This window comes from Hippocampus guttulatus, chromosome 1 (assembly GCF_054856545.1).
Source record: "Hippocampus guttulatus isolate MCC_2025c chromosome 1, RoL_Hgut_1.0, whole genome shotgun sequence".
NCBI lineage: Eukaryota > Metazoa > Chordata > Actinopteri > Syngnathiformes > Syngnathidae > Hippocampus > Hippocampus guttulatus.
In genome coordinates this window covers 18,818,214-18,836,006 of record NC_141261.1, presented here as the reverse complement: position 1 = coordinate 18,836,006, position 17,793 = coordinate 18,818,214, and the positions used below count along the sequence as shown (strand labels likewise).

General features: G+C 41.8%; 1 protein-coding gene across 2 annotated transcripts in view; it reads right to left on the bottom strand.

Moving 5' to 3' along the window:
* epha2b (eph receptor A2 b) overlaps window positions 1-909 on the bottom strand; it is a 31,918-nt gene extending 31,009 nt beyond the window's left edge. For both annotated transcript variants that reach the window (XM_086116625.1, XM_086116634.1), the window contains exons 1-2: window positions 755-909; window positions 98-177 (exon numbers count right to left, since the gene is read on the bottom strand). In XM_086116625.1, the coding sequence (XP_085972751.1) occupies window positions 98-177; window positions 755-842 (168 nt within the window). In that variant the 5' untranslated portion in view covers window positions 843-909. The remainder of the gene's footprint in view (window positions 1-97; window positions 178-754) is intronic.
* Between the last annotated feature and the right edge of the window lie 16,884 nt (window positions 910-17,793).

Below are 17,793 nucleotides of genomic sequence, written 5' to 3'. Positions count from 1 at the left end.
ATTTCACACAAACCGAGGCTTGGCCCTTCCTGTGCAAAGTCTCAGTGCGGGCAAATTCCAAGGGTGTAAAACGTGTGTGTGCGAGAACGATACTCACCCCGGGCTTGTCTCCCTGCTCGAAAGGCCAAGTCAACCAGCCCAGCTCACCTCCTGTGGCCTTCATGTCCAAAAGCACCTCTGTGTGTGGAGACATCAACGCAGTGACATCATGAGTTGTTAAGGTGGACATATCGACAAGTGTCAAAGTCTTCTTCGGTGCGGGCCACATCGCAGTTATTGTTTCCTTCAGGAGGGTTTTTCTGATTGTGAAACTCAGAATTTTAATTCAGAAGAGATGGAAAATAATTGAGAAACCTAAATATGAATGCTATTGTTCAACTTATATGAAGAAAGAAAACACTGGTTGTAATAGCAATAAAAAGAAAATAACATTGGTAATTTGGGGGGCAGGATTTCCACTTTTGCCAAAATGAAAAGAAGAAATTAATTTAGCAAGTAACGTGAAGTAAATTAGATTCGCTTTATTTGCTTTAGTGGGTCACAGAATGATGTGACAGGTCAGATGTGATATCTATCCATCTCTTAATCTGTTCAATTATTCAGTCCTTCCACTGTGAAAGTTTTTTTTAAAAAGTATTCAACAGCACTAAACGGCGTGCTGCTGAACTTTTTAAAGTTTCTTCAACTGACTCCGCGTGGTGCGCGCCATCGACAGCAGGGAAGTTTGAACTTTGAAAGAGGACGTGACACTCACCTTCTTTGCTTTGCAGGGTGACAAGGATGCCGTTAATCAGCACATAGGTGAATATTGAGAACGGTCGGACCCCTGTGAAAAATTCCATTTGCTCCACTTGCTTCCTCTCTCGCACGCTCGTTCGTTGTCCGCTCTCGGGCTGTGACTGACCGACTCCGGAGCGGCGCTCTGCATACACACGCACACGCACACACACGCAGGCACGCGCGCACACTCATTCACAAAGCAGAAACGCCTGCTCGCTGGAATGTGCGCGTGTGTACGTGCGTGTGTGCGTGGGAGGAAGAGGAGGGGAGGAGGAGGAGAAGCAAGACTCCTTCTGAGAAACCTTTGCTGCTGCTGCATTCGCGAACCGTCGGAAATTCTAAGTGGCGTAAAGAAGTGGATTAACAACTAACTTTATCGAAAACTACTTCGACCAGAAGTGGGCTAACCTTTTGTGCTGAAGGGTAAAAAGTTTGGTTTTCAAAACCCAATAGGTGCAGCGGGGCAGTTATCGATGTTTATGTAAAACTTTTATTTAATGGTAATTCATTCTTTTAAAATATGTTCAATGAGTGCATACATCATGAATTAAACACCCCCCCCCTCTTTTATTTTGTGTGTATTTCCAAACAATCATCATCCATCCATGTTCAATATCACTTCTCTTCAGTCGGGGCAGCGGGGTCAGTGAATGCCTAACCCAGGTAATATAAAAGGACAGAGTGGATGACTGGTTAGCACATCTGCTTCACAGTTCAAAGGTCATGGGTTTGAAAACGGGCTACTGCCTTTCAGTGTGCTCCGTCTTCCTCCTGCTATCTAAAATCATGCATCTTTAGGTTCATTGAAAACATTCAATTCGATATGTGTGCTGCGATTGACTGGTGACCAGTCTAGTGTGTAATCCTGCCTCTCGTCAGCTGGTATCCACCTTATTTATTGGCCCCAGGAGCCTTTGCGTGAATTATGGGTGCAACCTCTATTATGAAATGGAACCAGCGTTTGTTTACATGGTAACTGGTTGCACGAGTCCACTTTCTATGCCAGTTACAGACTTAAAGAATGTAGGAACACAAGTTGTTGCAGCTTATAAGAGAAAAACATTTCAAGATTACTAATGTTAGCACATTAGGAGGATGGCATAAAAGGTTCCCAGTGACAACTTACAGTTGCATGTTTAGCTCCTTTCTGAACTCTGTCGATGAGGCAATGAGCGATCTCAAAAAGTTCTGAGGCGTATCAGTACTTGCACAGTAATGAAATTGGTTGCGTTTTATCAGAAGTTGGACACAGTCATACTTATCTAAAAGCAGACAAAGGACCCAGCCGAAACCAATATTTCCCACCGCATAGTAACGACTTGACCAGGACAGTCTAACGCTGAATGTAAAAAAGCTCAACGGTGCTTAATGTCAGAAAACATAATAGATCATCATCAAAATTCATGTGCACATCTCTACTTATATTCAAATGATCGCCCTTGCATTTGGGATTTTCTGAGCGTTACGCTTTTTCCTCTCCGTAGAAAAATGTTCCCGTTACTTGAGGTAACATCACCAAAATGTATGTGCACATCTCTACTTATGTCAACTTCAACTGCTGCAAATACTAGAACGATCACCCCAATATTTTTCATTTTAAGAACATGTCTTCCTCCCTGCGAGCGTCGAATACAGTTTGATGTTGCTTGATAAACACTTACCTTCTATAAAATCTAAAATATTGAGGCAATCATTCTAATCATTTCTAATTTCAAAGCCTGGATTCCAACTCCCAGCCTTAGAATGGTGAGATGGATGTGCTATATACAGTATACCCTGTTTGTATCTTAAGCTGCATAGACGCTGGTGTCACACACACACAAAAAAAAACTTTTAACAATGTCAACACAGATAATTAATTTTTCCCGATGTACATGTATTTACATTATTTCCAACAGAGGTCGATTAGCGTCCTAGGACATATCGTGTTCAACATTAGAGAGTCCGCTGAGTAGACAGTCTTTTACAAAAGTGAGTACACCTCTCGCATTGTTGTAAATATCTTACATTTCCAAGAGACAGCACTGAAAAAAAATTACACTTTGCTACAATGTAAAGTAGTCATATGGAGCAACAGCTTGTATTACAGTGAACGTTTACTCTTCCCCTCAACATAAAAATAACTCGACACACTGCCATTAAAGTCTAAACTGTGAGCAACAAAAATGATTATACTGTACCCCCAAGTGAAACTGAACACAATTGTCCAGTTTCCCGCATTGGTTTCATGTGACTCGTTAGTGTGACAAGACCAGGGTGTGAATCGAGAGCAAGGTGTGTTAAATTGGGCTCTCAAACTCTCCCTTGTGGGTCACTGGAGGTTCCATATGACACTCATGCCAAAGAACCGAGCATCTGAATAAACGAATTGTAAGGCAAAATGGATTACACACAACATGACAAATGGGCCAAATGGAGTATTTTCCCTCCCTTGCGATCAAAGGATGAAAATCTTGCTTCTCTGATGTCTCAGATAGATTACCCTCAGCGATTATCCTGTAGCGTTGGGGGTTTTTCTTCCCTGTTCTGTAGCCTCACATGTCATACACCACAGTAGAAATGACATGTAGAAGATGAGGAAAGGTATGTTTGCCCGGATATCTTCTACTACGACTATAACTACTACTACTCCACCACCGAATACTACTATTACAGTACTGTATTTTCCGGCAGTCTGGATGCCCTGTGTCATTTTGCTGCCTCTACAGGTCAGTTATGGTATTACAACAGACATTTGCTGCCTCTACAGGTCAGTCTTGGTGTTACAACAGAAAGACAATCAGTTACAAGGTTAAAAACTGTGACACATTTAACTTGCGTATGAAATCACCAAGAAGGCCCTGAATGACAAAGAGTAATGGAATGAAAAACACAGCATTCCAAAGATACCTAGTACTGTATATTATGACTCAGTTGCCCACCCTTCCTTCCTGCCACTGAAGTGGGGAACATAGCCAACAACATAACAAGGTTGTTCACATCCAGCAACAATTTTTGGTGAAATCTCTTATCTGAGCGTAAACAGAGGTTATCAACGCTACTGCTGCTATGAGCTGATGCTATCAATATTGTGCTTAGCTGTAGAAGTGGTCAAAGCGGATTGTTTGGGGTAAAAACAGCTTTGTTTTTGTTTTTTTGAATTATCAGATGTGAGTTCTGATTCTTGTTGCTTGCAGCCACTGAAAGTGATTTTCCACTTCCACTCAAAAACCTGCCTGTGCTTGTTGGCCTAAATCACTGAAATGGGACTGCAAAGAATGTATGAGGATACATTCTTGTATCCACATACATTCTTTGCGTATACATTCTTTGCAGTGACATTTAGTGACACGCAGAACCATCAAATGCTCTCCCACTACATGTCAGAAAGTACAGTTAACCTGTATAATCAACGGTTGCCATTCATCCAACAGAATTGTCTCAATGCGCTTTGTAGTCGAACAGGTAATAGCAATCTGTGACTAAATTCAGACAAGATCATCATTGTTTCAGTTGAAATACTTTTTGTGATATTTTCATTTGTAGGCGTGTCGGGAGATTTTGGAAAATGTGTGCCTTGGCGAAATAAAGGTGGGGAAACATGGTTAGGATACACCCGCAGCATGATCTTCACAGTATAGACACCGCCATGCATGCATTGCAGGGGGCGTTATGGCTCTTCTCCCGACCCAGAGGTTGTGGGTTTGATCCCCTGACCTTGTGAGCATGCGTCAGTGTCCTTGAGCAAGATACTGAAACATTTGCTCCCAATGCTGCGTCGTCTTGAGGCACTTTGAGTGCCTTGGAGGTGGAAAAGCGCTGTCCAAGTGAAAGATGAGGAAAAACCTACGAAAACAGCTGAACTTTAATTGGGGTTGGCCAGAGGCCCTGTAAATGGTGACAGGTGTGTGTGTGCGCTGCATCCTGTTTAACATGAGTTTGAATGTGATTGGTTAATTCTGAACACAGCCAGAGGTCTGCACACTTTTACAACCACATTAGTTGAGTTGTTTGTATTTTACCCCCACTCTGATAAAATAAAGTATTTTACCTGATTTGTCCTGTTTTTTTTTTTTTGGCCACATTATTGGTGAGAAAAGTATAGAAATGATTTGTCTTGCTCTCATTTCTTTTTACATCACAAAGACTTGAACAGTGTGTGTTGACTTTTAATGAACTGTACATATCAATACGCATGGGTCTTTAAATAACATAACATTTGAATCTACATGCAGCTTTTCATTGGACCCTATACTGGTGAGTTCATGTCATAAAGAGACACAATGTAGGAACAAATGTGAATTGTAGATAAAGCGAAAAAAAACGATTTGCTACCTTGAAATGTGGCTACTAAGATTTAATATTCAGAAATACAGAGAGGATTGAAATATTTAATCCCCTGCGTGGTGTCTACGGTATTCCTCAAAAATCCAAAGGCGAGGAGAGGAAGGGACAATAGTTGTACTTATACATGTACAACTGTTTGCCACCATGAAAGGATCCAGTGAAGGGAGATGGAGCATTGTTGTGCCCATCTCGACATACAGAGGCACAATCGGAGTGACAGGCGCAGAGAAATGGATTCATACGAGCATAATGGACACTCAATAGCAGCTGGCCCGTTAATAGCCTGTCATAACTTACGGGAATTATCTGCAAAAGGCGTGTAGACAGTTCGTGGAGCGCAAAGGCCTCATCCTGACCCGGTCGCAGGAGGGAACGTGGGAGCGATGAGCAACTGCTGTCCATGTACAGCACCGATGTCCACATTATCACCCAGGGGACATTTGAGGGAGGCCTGTCGTCTGTTTCCTTAGCGGCCCGCAGCAGATCTAAGCAATATTTAAGATAATTACACCAATTCTACAAGCGCCAATTATTAGTTTATGATAATAAGCGACAACAAATGGTGCTTCGTTTGTGTAATCAGTTATGTGGCCCCGCCAACGTAAATAGTTTTGTTACCGTTTTCATTATAGTGCAACGTGAGATACGAGTCCTTCAAAAACTTGCTTTGGGGGCCCACGTCCAGCTAGCTGTGGGTCGCTAGCTAATTATTGTGATTGGAGGAAAACATGTATTTTCCCATGTGTTAATTTCATTGACACGATAATTTAATCGTCTTTTTTTTTTGGACAGTTAATAGGCTATGTTCTTACTGTCGCTGTGTGTTGTGTTGTACGAGTTTAATCCTCGCCCAAGAAAGATTAGCTTGAGATAGAGCCAGTGGAAACGAATCACTTAACAGGGATAAGGATTATTTATCAGGTTTCAACTTGATAGATGCCATCCAGTGAACCTTACAATGAGGGTCATGTCGCTTTTCTCATACCAGTTGCAACATTATCAGAAAACACAAAACTACTTTTTTTACTTACTCGACATACAGTGCAGTTGCCAGTTGTCCGCTCTTTTGAAGAAGCTGACCAACAGTGGTTATTTTTCACCTTCTGGCCAAATCAAAACCTGCAAGTTGGAGGCTGTATTGAGAGGAGATGGAAGGCGCGGCTGAGCTGTTAACATTTCAGGCATAAGGAATTGGAAGTAAGATATGATCATTTATTTGCTGGCCCCCATCCATCCATACATTTTCCGATCCGCTTTATCCTCACAAGGGTCGCGGCGGGTGCTGGAGCCTGTCCCAGCTGTCTTCGGGCAGTAGGCTGGGGGACACCCTGAACCGGTTGCCAGCCAATCGCAGATCACACACAGACGAACAACCATCCGCGCTCACACTCGGGGACAATTTGGAGTGTTCAATCAGCCTGCCACGCATGTTTTTGGAATGTGGGAGGAAACCGGAGTACCTGGAGAAAACCCACGCAGGCATGGGAAGAACATACAAACTTCACACAGGGAGGCCGGAGGCGGAATTGAACCCTGCACCTCTGCACTGTGATGTTGACGCGTTAACTACTGGACCACCCGGCCACACCCATCCATTAAAGCTGATAAAAAAAATAATTAATTGTGTCCTAGCCTAACCCACACACTGACTGTTGATGTAGGCCACATTAACTGTTTGCAATATCTGTGAGGCAGAGTGATAACAGGATGGAATGACTCTTGTCCAATTAAATTGCTTGGTCAGAACATACTGTTGTATTAACTTAAAAGAATAATTTTACATCGACTGCACTGTTCTAAAAAAAAGAAGAAGAAAAAAAGAGAGAATGCAGAGGGTGTGTGTGAAAAGTGTGTCAAAGGTGTGGGGGTTGCGTGTGACACATAGGTCCTCCAAGTGTGAAAAATAGTAAAATAGCAACAAAATCTCCATTAATAATACCTTGACTATTCAAGATAATTAAGTTTCAGAAGAAAATAGTCTGAATCGCGATTGTTACTCCGTGTCAAGGTCCAATTTGTGACACAAAACACACTAATGATCCTCATGAAGTGAACATTCTTCAAGATGTTCAACCCAGTACAGATTGCTCTTGTTTTGGTTGAATGTGGAGATATGCTCAGTGCAGTGGGTGGATTTTATTTTGTGAAGTGCAGCAGTTAAAAAAAAAGTTCACGGTACAGGGTAGCCCAAAAGTCGCTCCATGCTTCCTTTTTTCAGAAAATATGACAGCAAAACTATCGCCGATTGATAGCTTGAGGCTTTGCGGTTTTTGCCCATCGCTCATCGAACAGCGTTGCCAATATCCCGCCTGGCAAAAAGTCTTTCTGTGGCTGAATAAAGTTCAAACCACTTTTGATAAGCTTTATAGCCATCAACAAAAGCTCCGGTCAACAGTGATAACGCTTTACTCATAGTGTACTGACATCCGGTCGTTTATGAGCTTCAAGAGGAAGATTGTGATGCACAGCAACTTGCAAACAACTTTGCAATGTCAGTCGGCGCGCCATCGACAAGCGAATTGGTATGCTTTCAAAAACTGCTAAGCCAATGTTGTCAAATGCGAATAGCCTCACGTCTGTCCCGAGTGATATCTCAAATGAAATAGGAAAAAAAGGGTGCGTCTAGTCCCTTTTGAGACACTGTAGATGAAAACAATACATAATTGCTTGGCTTATCTTTACGTACACCTGTTGGTTTGGTCTGAGCATTTTTATTCAATTCCAGGTAAACATTGTTAAAGTGACTTTTGTAGCCTAATTTTTTTTTTCTGGTTGCTCTTGGAGGGGGGACGTTTTGGCACTCCTGGTGTAATTTTTTTTTTCTGACTTAGTTTACATGCTAAAGGGGACGCATGAACCTCTTTCATTGTATTCACTCACTGGAATAGCACCCTCGCCACCATGATTACAATACAGCGTGGCGTTGATAACACACACACACACACACACACACACACACACACACAATGACTGCGGGAAAGAAGGTGAACCTCTTCAGGCAGGGGCTACATTTTATAGGAGCATTTACAACCCCCGCTTCTTGCTCCCCCACCACATGTGCCCCTCTTAAGGCTCCAGTTTCACAAAGCCCCTCACCCCAAAGCATAGAACTCCCCCAAATTCCCCAGAAACCCCCAGATTACCCACGTCTCACGCTCTCGTCACCTCCACTCAACACTTTTACCACACTCGTAACATATCGTTGTCCGACTCGTGTACATACGTTTTCCGACGAATGTGCAGAAAGGTAATACAGTAGCAGTGATGGAAAAATGTCACTAGCAAGAAAGTACTACAACTTGTGCCGTTTTGTCCGACTAGTACACAATTAGACCTTGCTAGAATATTCCTGTTGTACGGGTTTCTGATGAGCGCAGACACAATTTTAAAGGAGGATGTGAAACAAATAGTAGGCATGCAAACACTCGTAGTAGTGGTGGCTGGCTGGGTTTTCCTCCGTGGGGTTAAAAATGTCATCAATTGGGAGACAAATGCGCTGAGCTAACCTACCATGCTCTTATCACACCGGCAATTGCAATCTGAAGGTCCACTTGCAGCCGTCTCTTGCACACCCGGTGGAATTAATTATATCTTTTTTCAAACTAGCCAGTCACCCTGACAAAGACCTCACTAGATAAAGACGTGAACATTTTCATCATATTTACCGGTAACTCTTTCAGGGACAGCGGTTACTACAGTGGACAGTTTATCTTGTTATCATTTTACAGGGCGCATGAAAGGGTTTAAATGTTTTCTGATTTAAACTAGAGAAGCAGTGACACACGCACTCTCACAACCAATGTTCACAAACTTACCCTTAAAATTGCAGAGGTATGATGAGGTGTAAAACTTTGATTGAGTAAATAGCAATTCCAGTCGACAGTGAGTAAATTTAACTTTCCGCTGGAAAGTCTATCCTATGTCAATAGAGGACATGGAAATGCAAATATATGCCGACATCAATATACTTTTCCTACAGTATATGCATTAACTATGGAAACCGAGCTGTGCCCCACCTCGTATTGCATTAGGAGCGACTATAACTTTTGAGAGTCAGTTCTAAAAATTTCTGCACCCAGACTGGATATTTCAAAGAGCATACATGAGCAAAACATCTTTACTCTACTAATGACATCATCACATATCCTGTTCATCTAAAAATAAGTGTACAAAATTTATATATATTTTTGTCTTTTACAATGAACATTTTAACTTTTTTTTTTTTTGCCTTGAAGTCAAATAGTATGGTGATGAACATGCGTGGCAGAGAGGCAAATAGAAGTAGAGCCCTATTGACCAGCCGCCGGCGACGAGTAGCCACTAGGGCACGACTACTACCATGAAAAAAATACATCTAGTTTTTCCTCACCAGTTGTAGTTGTCATCATAGTTGTCCAACTAGTTGACAGAAACACTGCACAATAGTAGAAAAGCAGAAGTGTAAGTATGTTATTTATAAGACTTGGCTCTTTCATTCGTGTGCCGTTGTCATTCTTCTAGTGCACTGAATTGTCTTACTGGTAAAGACATAGTGTATTAGTACATAGACCCTGAGCTGGATATGAAGGAAATTGACTTACTCGTCAACTCTGCTCATTTTCTTTGGCTTTTTGGAGGCATGCTTTTGTGATGTGGAGGCAAAAGTGCAGGGAACCAGCAGTACTTCAAAATAAATGTACTAAGTATTAACTCACCAAAAATACAAACAAGACATATGGAATGACCAAACCACTAATTGTTTCCATTAAAAAAAAACTAGGTTCAAAGAAACACAAACCTACAGGAAACATAAAATGACAAAATTAAAATGACTAACAACAGCAACATACAACATTGACTGTGAACTGCCAAAAACTGGAAGAAAAAACAGAACTAAATCAAAGCAACCTGATGAGATAACAAGGCACACCTGGGCAAGACACAAGTAGCTGGAGAGAGCTGATTGGGTGAAACAAAGAACAGCCCTGATGAGAACAGGTGGAAAGTAAGAACTAAGGAAAAAAGGGGCATAGGGAAAACATGCCCAAACATGAAACTAACCTCAATCCAAGCAAAATAAAATGGCCAAAAAAAGATCATGACACATGCAGGGGTTTTCTTTTCCGATCCATTTTTACACACGTTTGACACTTGAGAATATTTGTAAAAGCTTTGACTGGGTAGTTAATAAAGGTTCTATGAGGACAACAGTTTGGCATTGTGTAATCGTCAAGTGTGTGTGACCTTAGAGATAGGTGGAAATGCGCACACAGTTATCACACAATAATACATTCCAAGAACTTGCAAGATTTTCAGGGTGCGCTATTTAAAGCAAAGGAAAAGAAGCAGGCCTCTTTTATTAGCCCTGCTGGGTAGAATTCAATGTCACATTCATTGTTCATTTCGTTCGTGCATATTCATAAATATCCCCGAGCAGGCATAAAGGCGGTGTGAGGCAGGCAGTGCAAACAGTATCCAGTGTCTTGCTGAAGGGCACCTCAGAAATGCTCAGAAGCTCATTTTCACATTTTCTCCTGCACTTTGCCCCGCTCATGTCTCCGGAGAAAAGGTGTCTTTGCTAGGCTCCGTTTGAATGAAACGATATGGTCTCATGGGGTGGTGGGGGGCTCGTATGTGCGTGATCCCACCTGGTACGCCTGTTGAGTATATATTGTTCTTTGTAGTGCAGCACTAAGTGCTAATGCAGGATGTAAAATGAGAACAAAAGTGGGTTGGGGTTGCTGGTTGTGTTTGTGTGTGTGTGTGCGTGTGTGTGTGTGCGTGTGTGTGCGTGTGTGCATGCGTGTGTGTGTGCGTGTGTGTGCAAAGAGGGGGGCTTTAAAGCACAGGTGTAAGGCAACTGCGGCAGCACAGTGCAAACAGCCAGCCAATTGTTGTTCCACATATGGGATTGTTTCACAATGCAATGAAACTGCACAAAAGTCGTCAGTGGCCCCTTGATTAATCCCACCCCCCTGCCCCCTCAATTTAAACATTTTTTTTTGTTTGTTTATTTCTTTGTTTGTGTTTGCAACCTTGCCACTAGATGGGAGACATGTCTTGGTTGTGCTTTCACTGGGCCTTATACCACCCTGAGTAGGCCGAATAATTTTTTTGTGCCCCAGTAATGTGTAAAAAGAATGTTTCGGTAGTGAGAGCAAGAGTGTTTCAGTAGTACACATGAGACTAGATGGAAGACATGTCTTTGTTGTGCTGTCACTAGGCCTTATACCGCCCTGAGTAGGCCTAATATTTTTTTTGTGGATTTGGAATGATATGCAGGAAGAGGCTTGTGTAATCAATAATATAACAAAATTATGATTTGAGTTTTTGTGAAAAATATTACAAAATGAGTTCTTGTACTTCATATTGGTTTCTTGTTCTGTGGTTTTATGCCGTCCTTGAATGGACATTTTTATGCACAAGAGAAAATGTTTTTCCCCTTCCAGTATTTAAGTTGCCCATCATTAGCCTAATTGAGCCATAGTAGCTATGTATTTTGGGGCTTGTTTGCACCTCGTTGGCAAACTGGTCCCGTGAAATCGTAAAATACATTCTGCTTTCGATCTATTTAACAGCAGAAAGAGAGTTAAGAATGTCAAGAAGGTCAATTGTGATCATATGAATTATTACAGCATGTAAGTAGTCGTGAGTAAACGCAGGTGGTAAAGTGGCCCCGCTGTGTGTAGGCTCATAAGTGACAAGCGAATGAGTCATGAGAAAGAATTCCTCTGCACTCATTTTGATTCGAAGTTTTTCTCTACTGTGTGCATATTTTTAAAATCAAACAGAATTAAATCTCCAGGCATTTCCATAGTTTCAGTGTCACACCCTTACTCCAATCCACAATGCACGAGTGTGTTCCTTGAAAGCATTGTTTTCTGACACTTGACAAATATCCACCCACCACACAAGGCAAGAGATGTCTGTTTTGACTCAAGAATGGTTAACCCACAGCCTCTGTTGGCTTTTGCAGAGGAGGAATATATGTGTGAGTCATTCGTCATTTGCTTACAATTTTTGGTCCCCTTTAAAGAACATGCGTGCCAGAGAGGCAAATAGAAGTAGACCCCAATTCTCTCCAAAGTCAGCTGGGATTGATTCCAGCTCAGCAAAGCACAATAAAAAACAGGAACGGATTGCTGAAAAAACAAGAATTCAATTTGTAAAGAAGTAGCAACAGTAGCTAGCCAGTTATGGAGCTCGCAACTAATGTTAGCATAGCCTGAACTCCACATCTTTTATGGGGGAACTTTTTCAGAACTCTTGAAAGGCACTTGAAAGTATTTGAGGCCTTGAAATGCTGTATTTAGACATTCGAAGCCACCCTGCTCGTGTGCATCTTCATCCAAAATCAAGCCTTTTGACTTCCCCCCGCTTATCACAACATTATCTCAGCATTCCGATGCCCTGAACTGGAACATGCTCATATTCTCAGACGACGCCTCCGCTGCATGAGTGTGTGTGTGTGTGTGTGTGTGTTTGGAGATGCAGGTCAAACAGGGGAGTGGCAGATGTTCCCATTTGCTCAGCCGAGTAGAATGAGCTTCTCCTCAAGGCACATCCGTGCTCTCCTCCTTCCGTATCAAGTGACAGCCGCTCCAAAGGCTTTTGTGGACGTTTAAGGAAGCGCGGAGGAAGGAGCCAGAAGAGGTGACGCTCAGGATAAAGTCAACACGGAGGAGGAAGGGGAGGTTAGGTGGGGGTGCTACTGAACCGCTAAGAGCCCCTTTTCGACAACCACCTGTTGATTCAGTTCCACGTGACCCCACAGGGGTGGGATCAGATAGGACAACCAAGAGGAAGAAATAGAGAAGTCTGTTTAGATAAGTGGAGGTGTGGGAACACCAGCTTCATCTTTTCTTGTTTTGTTTGTTTTTGTTGTTGTTGTTTTTGCTCACACACTGCTGAAACACTCTCAAACAAATACACAACCGGCTCTTCTTTTTGCTCGAATACGCTACTAAAACACCCTCATCAACACGACTGTCTTGTTTTGTGTTGAGAGGGAAGACATTTCATCTGTGCTGTATGTTTCACATACAGTACATTTGACAATAAAGTTTATCCAATCCAATCCAATATATATAACTGATATATAACAAGACATATATGACTGCTGTCGGGCTGCTGAATAAAAAATAAAATACGTGAAAAACCAGTAACAATTGGAATTAGCACAGCACAGCCACCTATATGCTTATATATATATATATATATATATATATATATATATAGCTCCTATATTGAGCTGTGTACAGCTCTCTTCTGAAACATTTATTTTTGTGCATGCAAACACTCTGTTTTTTCTTCTTTCTACCCCCCAATTTTGCTGCTGTAGACTGTAAATTTCCCCAGTGTGGGACAAATAAAGCATATCTTAATCATGTGTGATAGTATTTCAGTGCTTTGTGAGAGCGCTGCAGTAATGTTTAAAAAGAATGTTTTGGTAATTAGAGCAAGAGCATTTCAGTAGTGCACATGAGACTGATTCAGGAGTGTATGGAAGAGTGCTTCAGTAGTGTGTATGAGAGTGTTTCAGTGGTGTCAGAACAAAACAAATGTCCTTAGTGCCTGTGAGAGCATTTCAATAATATATATCTATCTACAGTATCTACACACACACACACACACACATATATATATATATATATATATATATATATATATATGTACACACACACACACACACATGAGCATGTTTGTGAGAGCGTTTCACTCGTGGGTGTGAGAGCCGTTTGGTCGCATGTATGAGAGCGATTCAGTAATGATTGTGAGTGGAAAAAATGTGTGTGAGTAAAAACAATTTTTAGTGTTGGTGTGGGATTGTTTCAGTTGTGTATATGAGCAAAAACGTTTCAGTCGTGAGTGTGAGAGTATTTTTGTCATTTGCCTGACCAAAAGAAATGTCATTAGTGTCTGTGAGAGCATTTTAAGAATGTATATGAGCACCCAAATACAATTATCCTTGTGAGAGTATTTCAAGCAGTGTGTGTGTGTGTGTGTGTGTGTGTGTGTGTGTGTGTGTGTGTGTGTGTGTGTGTGTGTGTGTGTGTGTGTGTGTGTGTGTGTGTGTGTGTGTGTGTGTGAGAGAGTGTGTCAGTTGTGCATTCAAGCCCAAACCCTGCCCCCAAAACAATCATGCGTGTGAGTGTTTTAATGGTACAAGTACCGGTATATGCAAGCATCTCAGTCGTAATGTGACAGCTTTTTTTTGCAGTTGAGTGTGTGAGAGGTGATGCTGAATTCTATCCTTGACAGCCCCTCAAATGGATCCCCCCCTGTGAGCAAATGGTTAGAAAATGAGAACAATTAGTGCTGACATGCTGCTGTTGAAGTCCTTCATCAAAAGTGAGCCTTTCTCCAAGGCTGTATGGCTGATTCGCAAAACTAAGGTGCTTTTACTGGCAATATTTGACAAGCAGTTTTTGGGGTCCTCATTTAACACGAATCTACATGTTCCTTGATGAAATTTGTCCTAATAGCTATTTTGTCACTGAAACACGAGTATATTCCTGTATTCCTTACCACATAAAATGCAAGATGACAAAAAATGATTGCGTGAAACCTGATAACTCTTCACAGTGTCAATATTGAGTTTTGAATATTATCAAAGGTTTTGGAAGTGCTTTCGTGGTTTTTCCTTTGTGTACTTCCCTTCAGTCAGGTCCGGGACTGATTGAGACGCCAGTCAAGACAAAAACTTTTCACAAGTTTAACTTGACTTTCAGTAACAAGGGAGACATTTCTACAAGCCAGCATCTGCTTGTCATTTGCAGCCGTGCACCTTTAACCGAGTCAGTTCTACGCACTGACCCACGCATCACAACTAATGTCCTCAAGCACGAGATCCGTCCCCAGACCTCAGACGTTTGGGGGGGCGATTATTATGAATATCCTACAGACAGCACTTTCTGTGCTTGCTCCATATATTTGATGCCACTCTCCTCTATTAGCACAGAACCGCTGCTCCCAGCAATGTAGATGCCATATTGGTGTCCTGCAGGTAAATGCTGATCAATCCCAATCGTCCTAGCCAATCTTTGTTTTCTCGCATTTCTTTGATTCCACTTTTGGATTTTCCAACCTCCCAGAAAATTCCAACCTATCATTTCCTGTGTGGGAGCGAGGGCCGGGCGCTGAGCAGGCATAGCACAAAGACATAATGGCTCTTTGTACACCACCAGCACTGCCTACTCGTGAATAAGACACAGACATAGGGACTGTTTCCAAACGTACATCAGCCACCCAAGGGCTCCATCCTAAGTCTCAGTCATTCACGTTCGCCCACAGGCTGGCTTGTGGAGGCGGGGAAGTGGTCAAATCTAAAATAGCTGGACGGTAAGAAAGATGTAAACACACAAGCGTGTCTCGTGTTTTGCCCTGAAAAGTGAACATGCGTGCAAAATAGCTTTGTGAAACCACATGACTTTAGAATAACAATAGCAATAATAGATTTGTGAGTACAAAGTAAGTCTCGACCTTTGTAAATGTTACACTGTATTTATCTGCACGATCTTTAATTGTGTGTATGTTTGTTTATCTGCCACATTCAGTATTTTTGACAGTTCGGGTTAACATGCTTTACATGACAGTGTCCTGTTTAAGGACCATCTCTTGGTGATAATTCATCTGTTGTCCTGATTGCCTTAATAGTGATAAGAAATCACTGTAATCAGCAGAAATGGCCACACACAAACACACGCACACGCACACACGCACATGCACACACGCACACACGCACACGCGCGCGCACACACACACACACACACTCACAATAGGACATTGTTTAACTTTATCCAAATGGAAACTCTACTTGCAGTAGAAAAAGAGCACACCATTCCCACATTTTAAAGCAGCTCCGTGGCATTTGAAAAACATTTCTGTGACACTGTTCAAGTCAAAATACTACCAGAATCAAGCATAACAGTGCAATTTCCATTCTCCTCCCCCGCCCACACACTTTTCTTTTTTAATTACACAAACAGTGTCCCTTGAAGGTCGTTTGTATGTGTTCCTTTTCTGGAAATGACTTTCTTCAGGCTTCTGATTGGCTTTCATTTCATGGCATTTTAAAGTGGACGATGACATTAAATGGCATTGCCATGACGTATACTGTATTTGGAGAAAGAAAAATCACAATATATTCATAGTTCTGGAGTGCTGTCATCAAGGGCTTTATCACAAATAGAGTTTTGACTGTCCACTCGCCTAATTTAACATGACCGCCAAGCTTGGGAGCCATTGGCTAGAAATGACTGAAAATTGAACATTTTAAACAAAATTGCATGACTATTTTTAATTCAGCCTGGTTGTGTCTGTAAGACACCGGTTTTCACCCACTGTTTTCACTGAATAATCCTTATTGGTGATGGGATGCTTGTGTTCCCACGAGCTCCCAAATGCAATTCAGGAAGTGAAAAGCACAGCATTAAATCACAACATTGCCCTCAAGCCACGTTTGTCAGATCATCAACAACTCTTCAGTTTGAACCGCAAATGAGGCTTAGACATTCAAGCTCACAACTTTGGGAATAACAAGAACAAAAAGGAGTTGGCTGTTGTTTTGTTCCCAAACCAGGACATTAAGAAAAAAAAAAGAAATGTGTTAACCATCCAGTGTGCTGAGGTTAACCATGAAACCTCTTCAGCTATTGTTCTGTCAGCAGCTTCTTTAACTGTGCATTTATGTGTATATTTATACACTATGCATATGCTATGTAAGTTGTGACATCTTACCTTGAGGTTAGCTTCAGAAAGTACAAGTGTGCATTTATTTTCACCAAGCATTAATGTTCTCTTTGTCGCTGTTCACTATTTTGGTGTTTTCTTTTGTCAAAAGGTGTGCAGCCTATCATGTGTGTATCAAACAAAATGATGTCTTTGTGTTACTGTAATAGAGGCTCTTTTTTTTTTCTTTAAACCAAATCGCATCTGCTGGTCGACAAAAAGTTCCCAATTCCTTTACACTGTACACCTGAGAGCAGAGGGAGTGGAGGACAGGAGGTTGGCCTACATCCAGATAGGTTGTGAAGTGTCTCGGTACATCAAAGTCTTTGATTTGCTTTCGCCTGGGTAACTCATTCATTCCTAAAGACATCGTTGTCCTTTCAGAGTCCACACATTCAATCCCAGGTTGCACTATGAGCACTAGCACAAAGTCATGTGATTTTCTTTTTTCTTTTCTTTTTTGCAGAAATGTAGAGCTGCAATGTGAAGTGTCAGTCCAAACTTGCATAATTGTCTTCTGTGATTCCAGAACCTATGGCCCAGCATCTGCTCTCCAGAGAAGCATTCCATTTAAGCACTCTGCCAAAATAACCCCGTTGTATTTCTTTGCTTCTGTGCTCCTATGTATGGGGCAGCATAGAATGTTGGGAGGTTACAAACAAGAAAACAAGCACTTAACAGTCTCTGAAAAAAACAAACATCTTTTTTATCCCTTGCTCAAAGAAGATGTTTTTCAAATGTGAAAATAAAAGTATCACAAGGGGCCTCTCAAGACGACGCTCTGTATCCCTGTCTCTGTCTTGTCCCGGTCTGCTCCGTTTCTTGTCAGCCTGCAAAAATGGTCATCAATTAACATTCCCAGTGGTGGCCTGGGAGGGCACTAAATCACATAAGCAATCATATTCCTCTCTTCTATCTCAAGACGCCAGGCTGCAGGAGAGAATACATGAGAAAAGCCACGAATGGTTGCCCATGTAC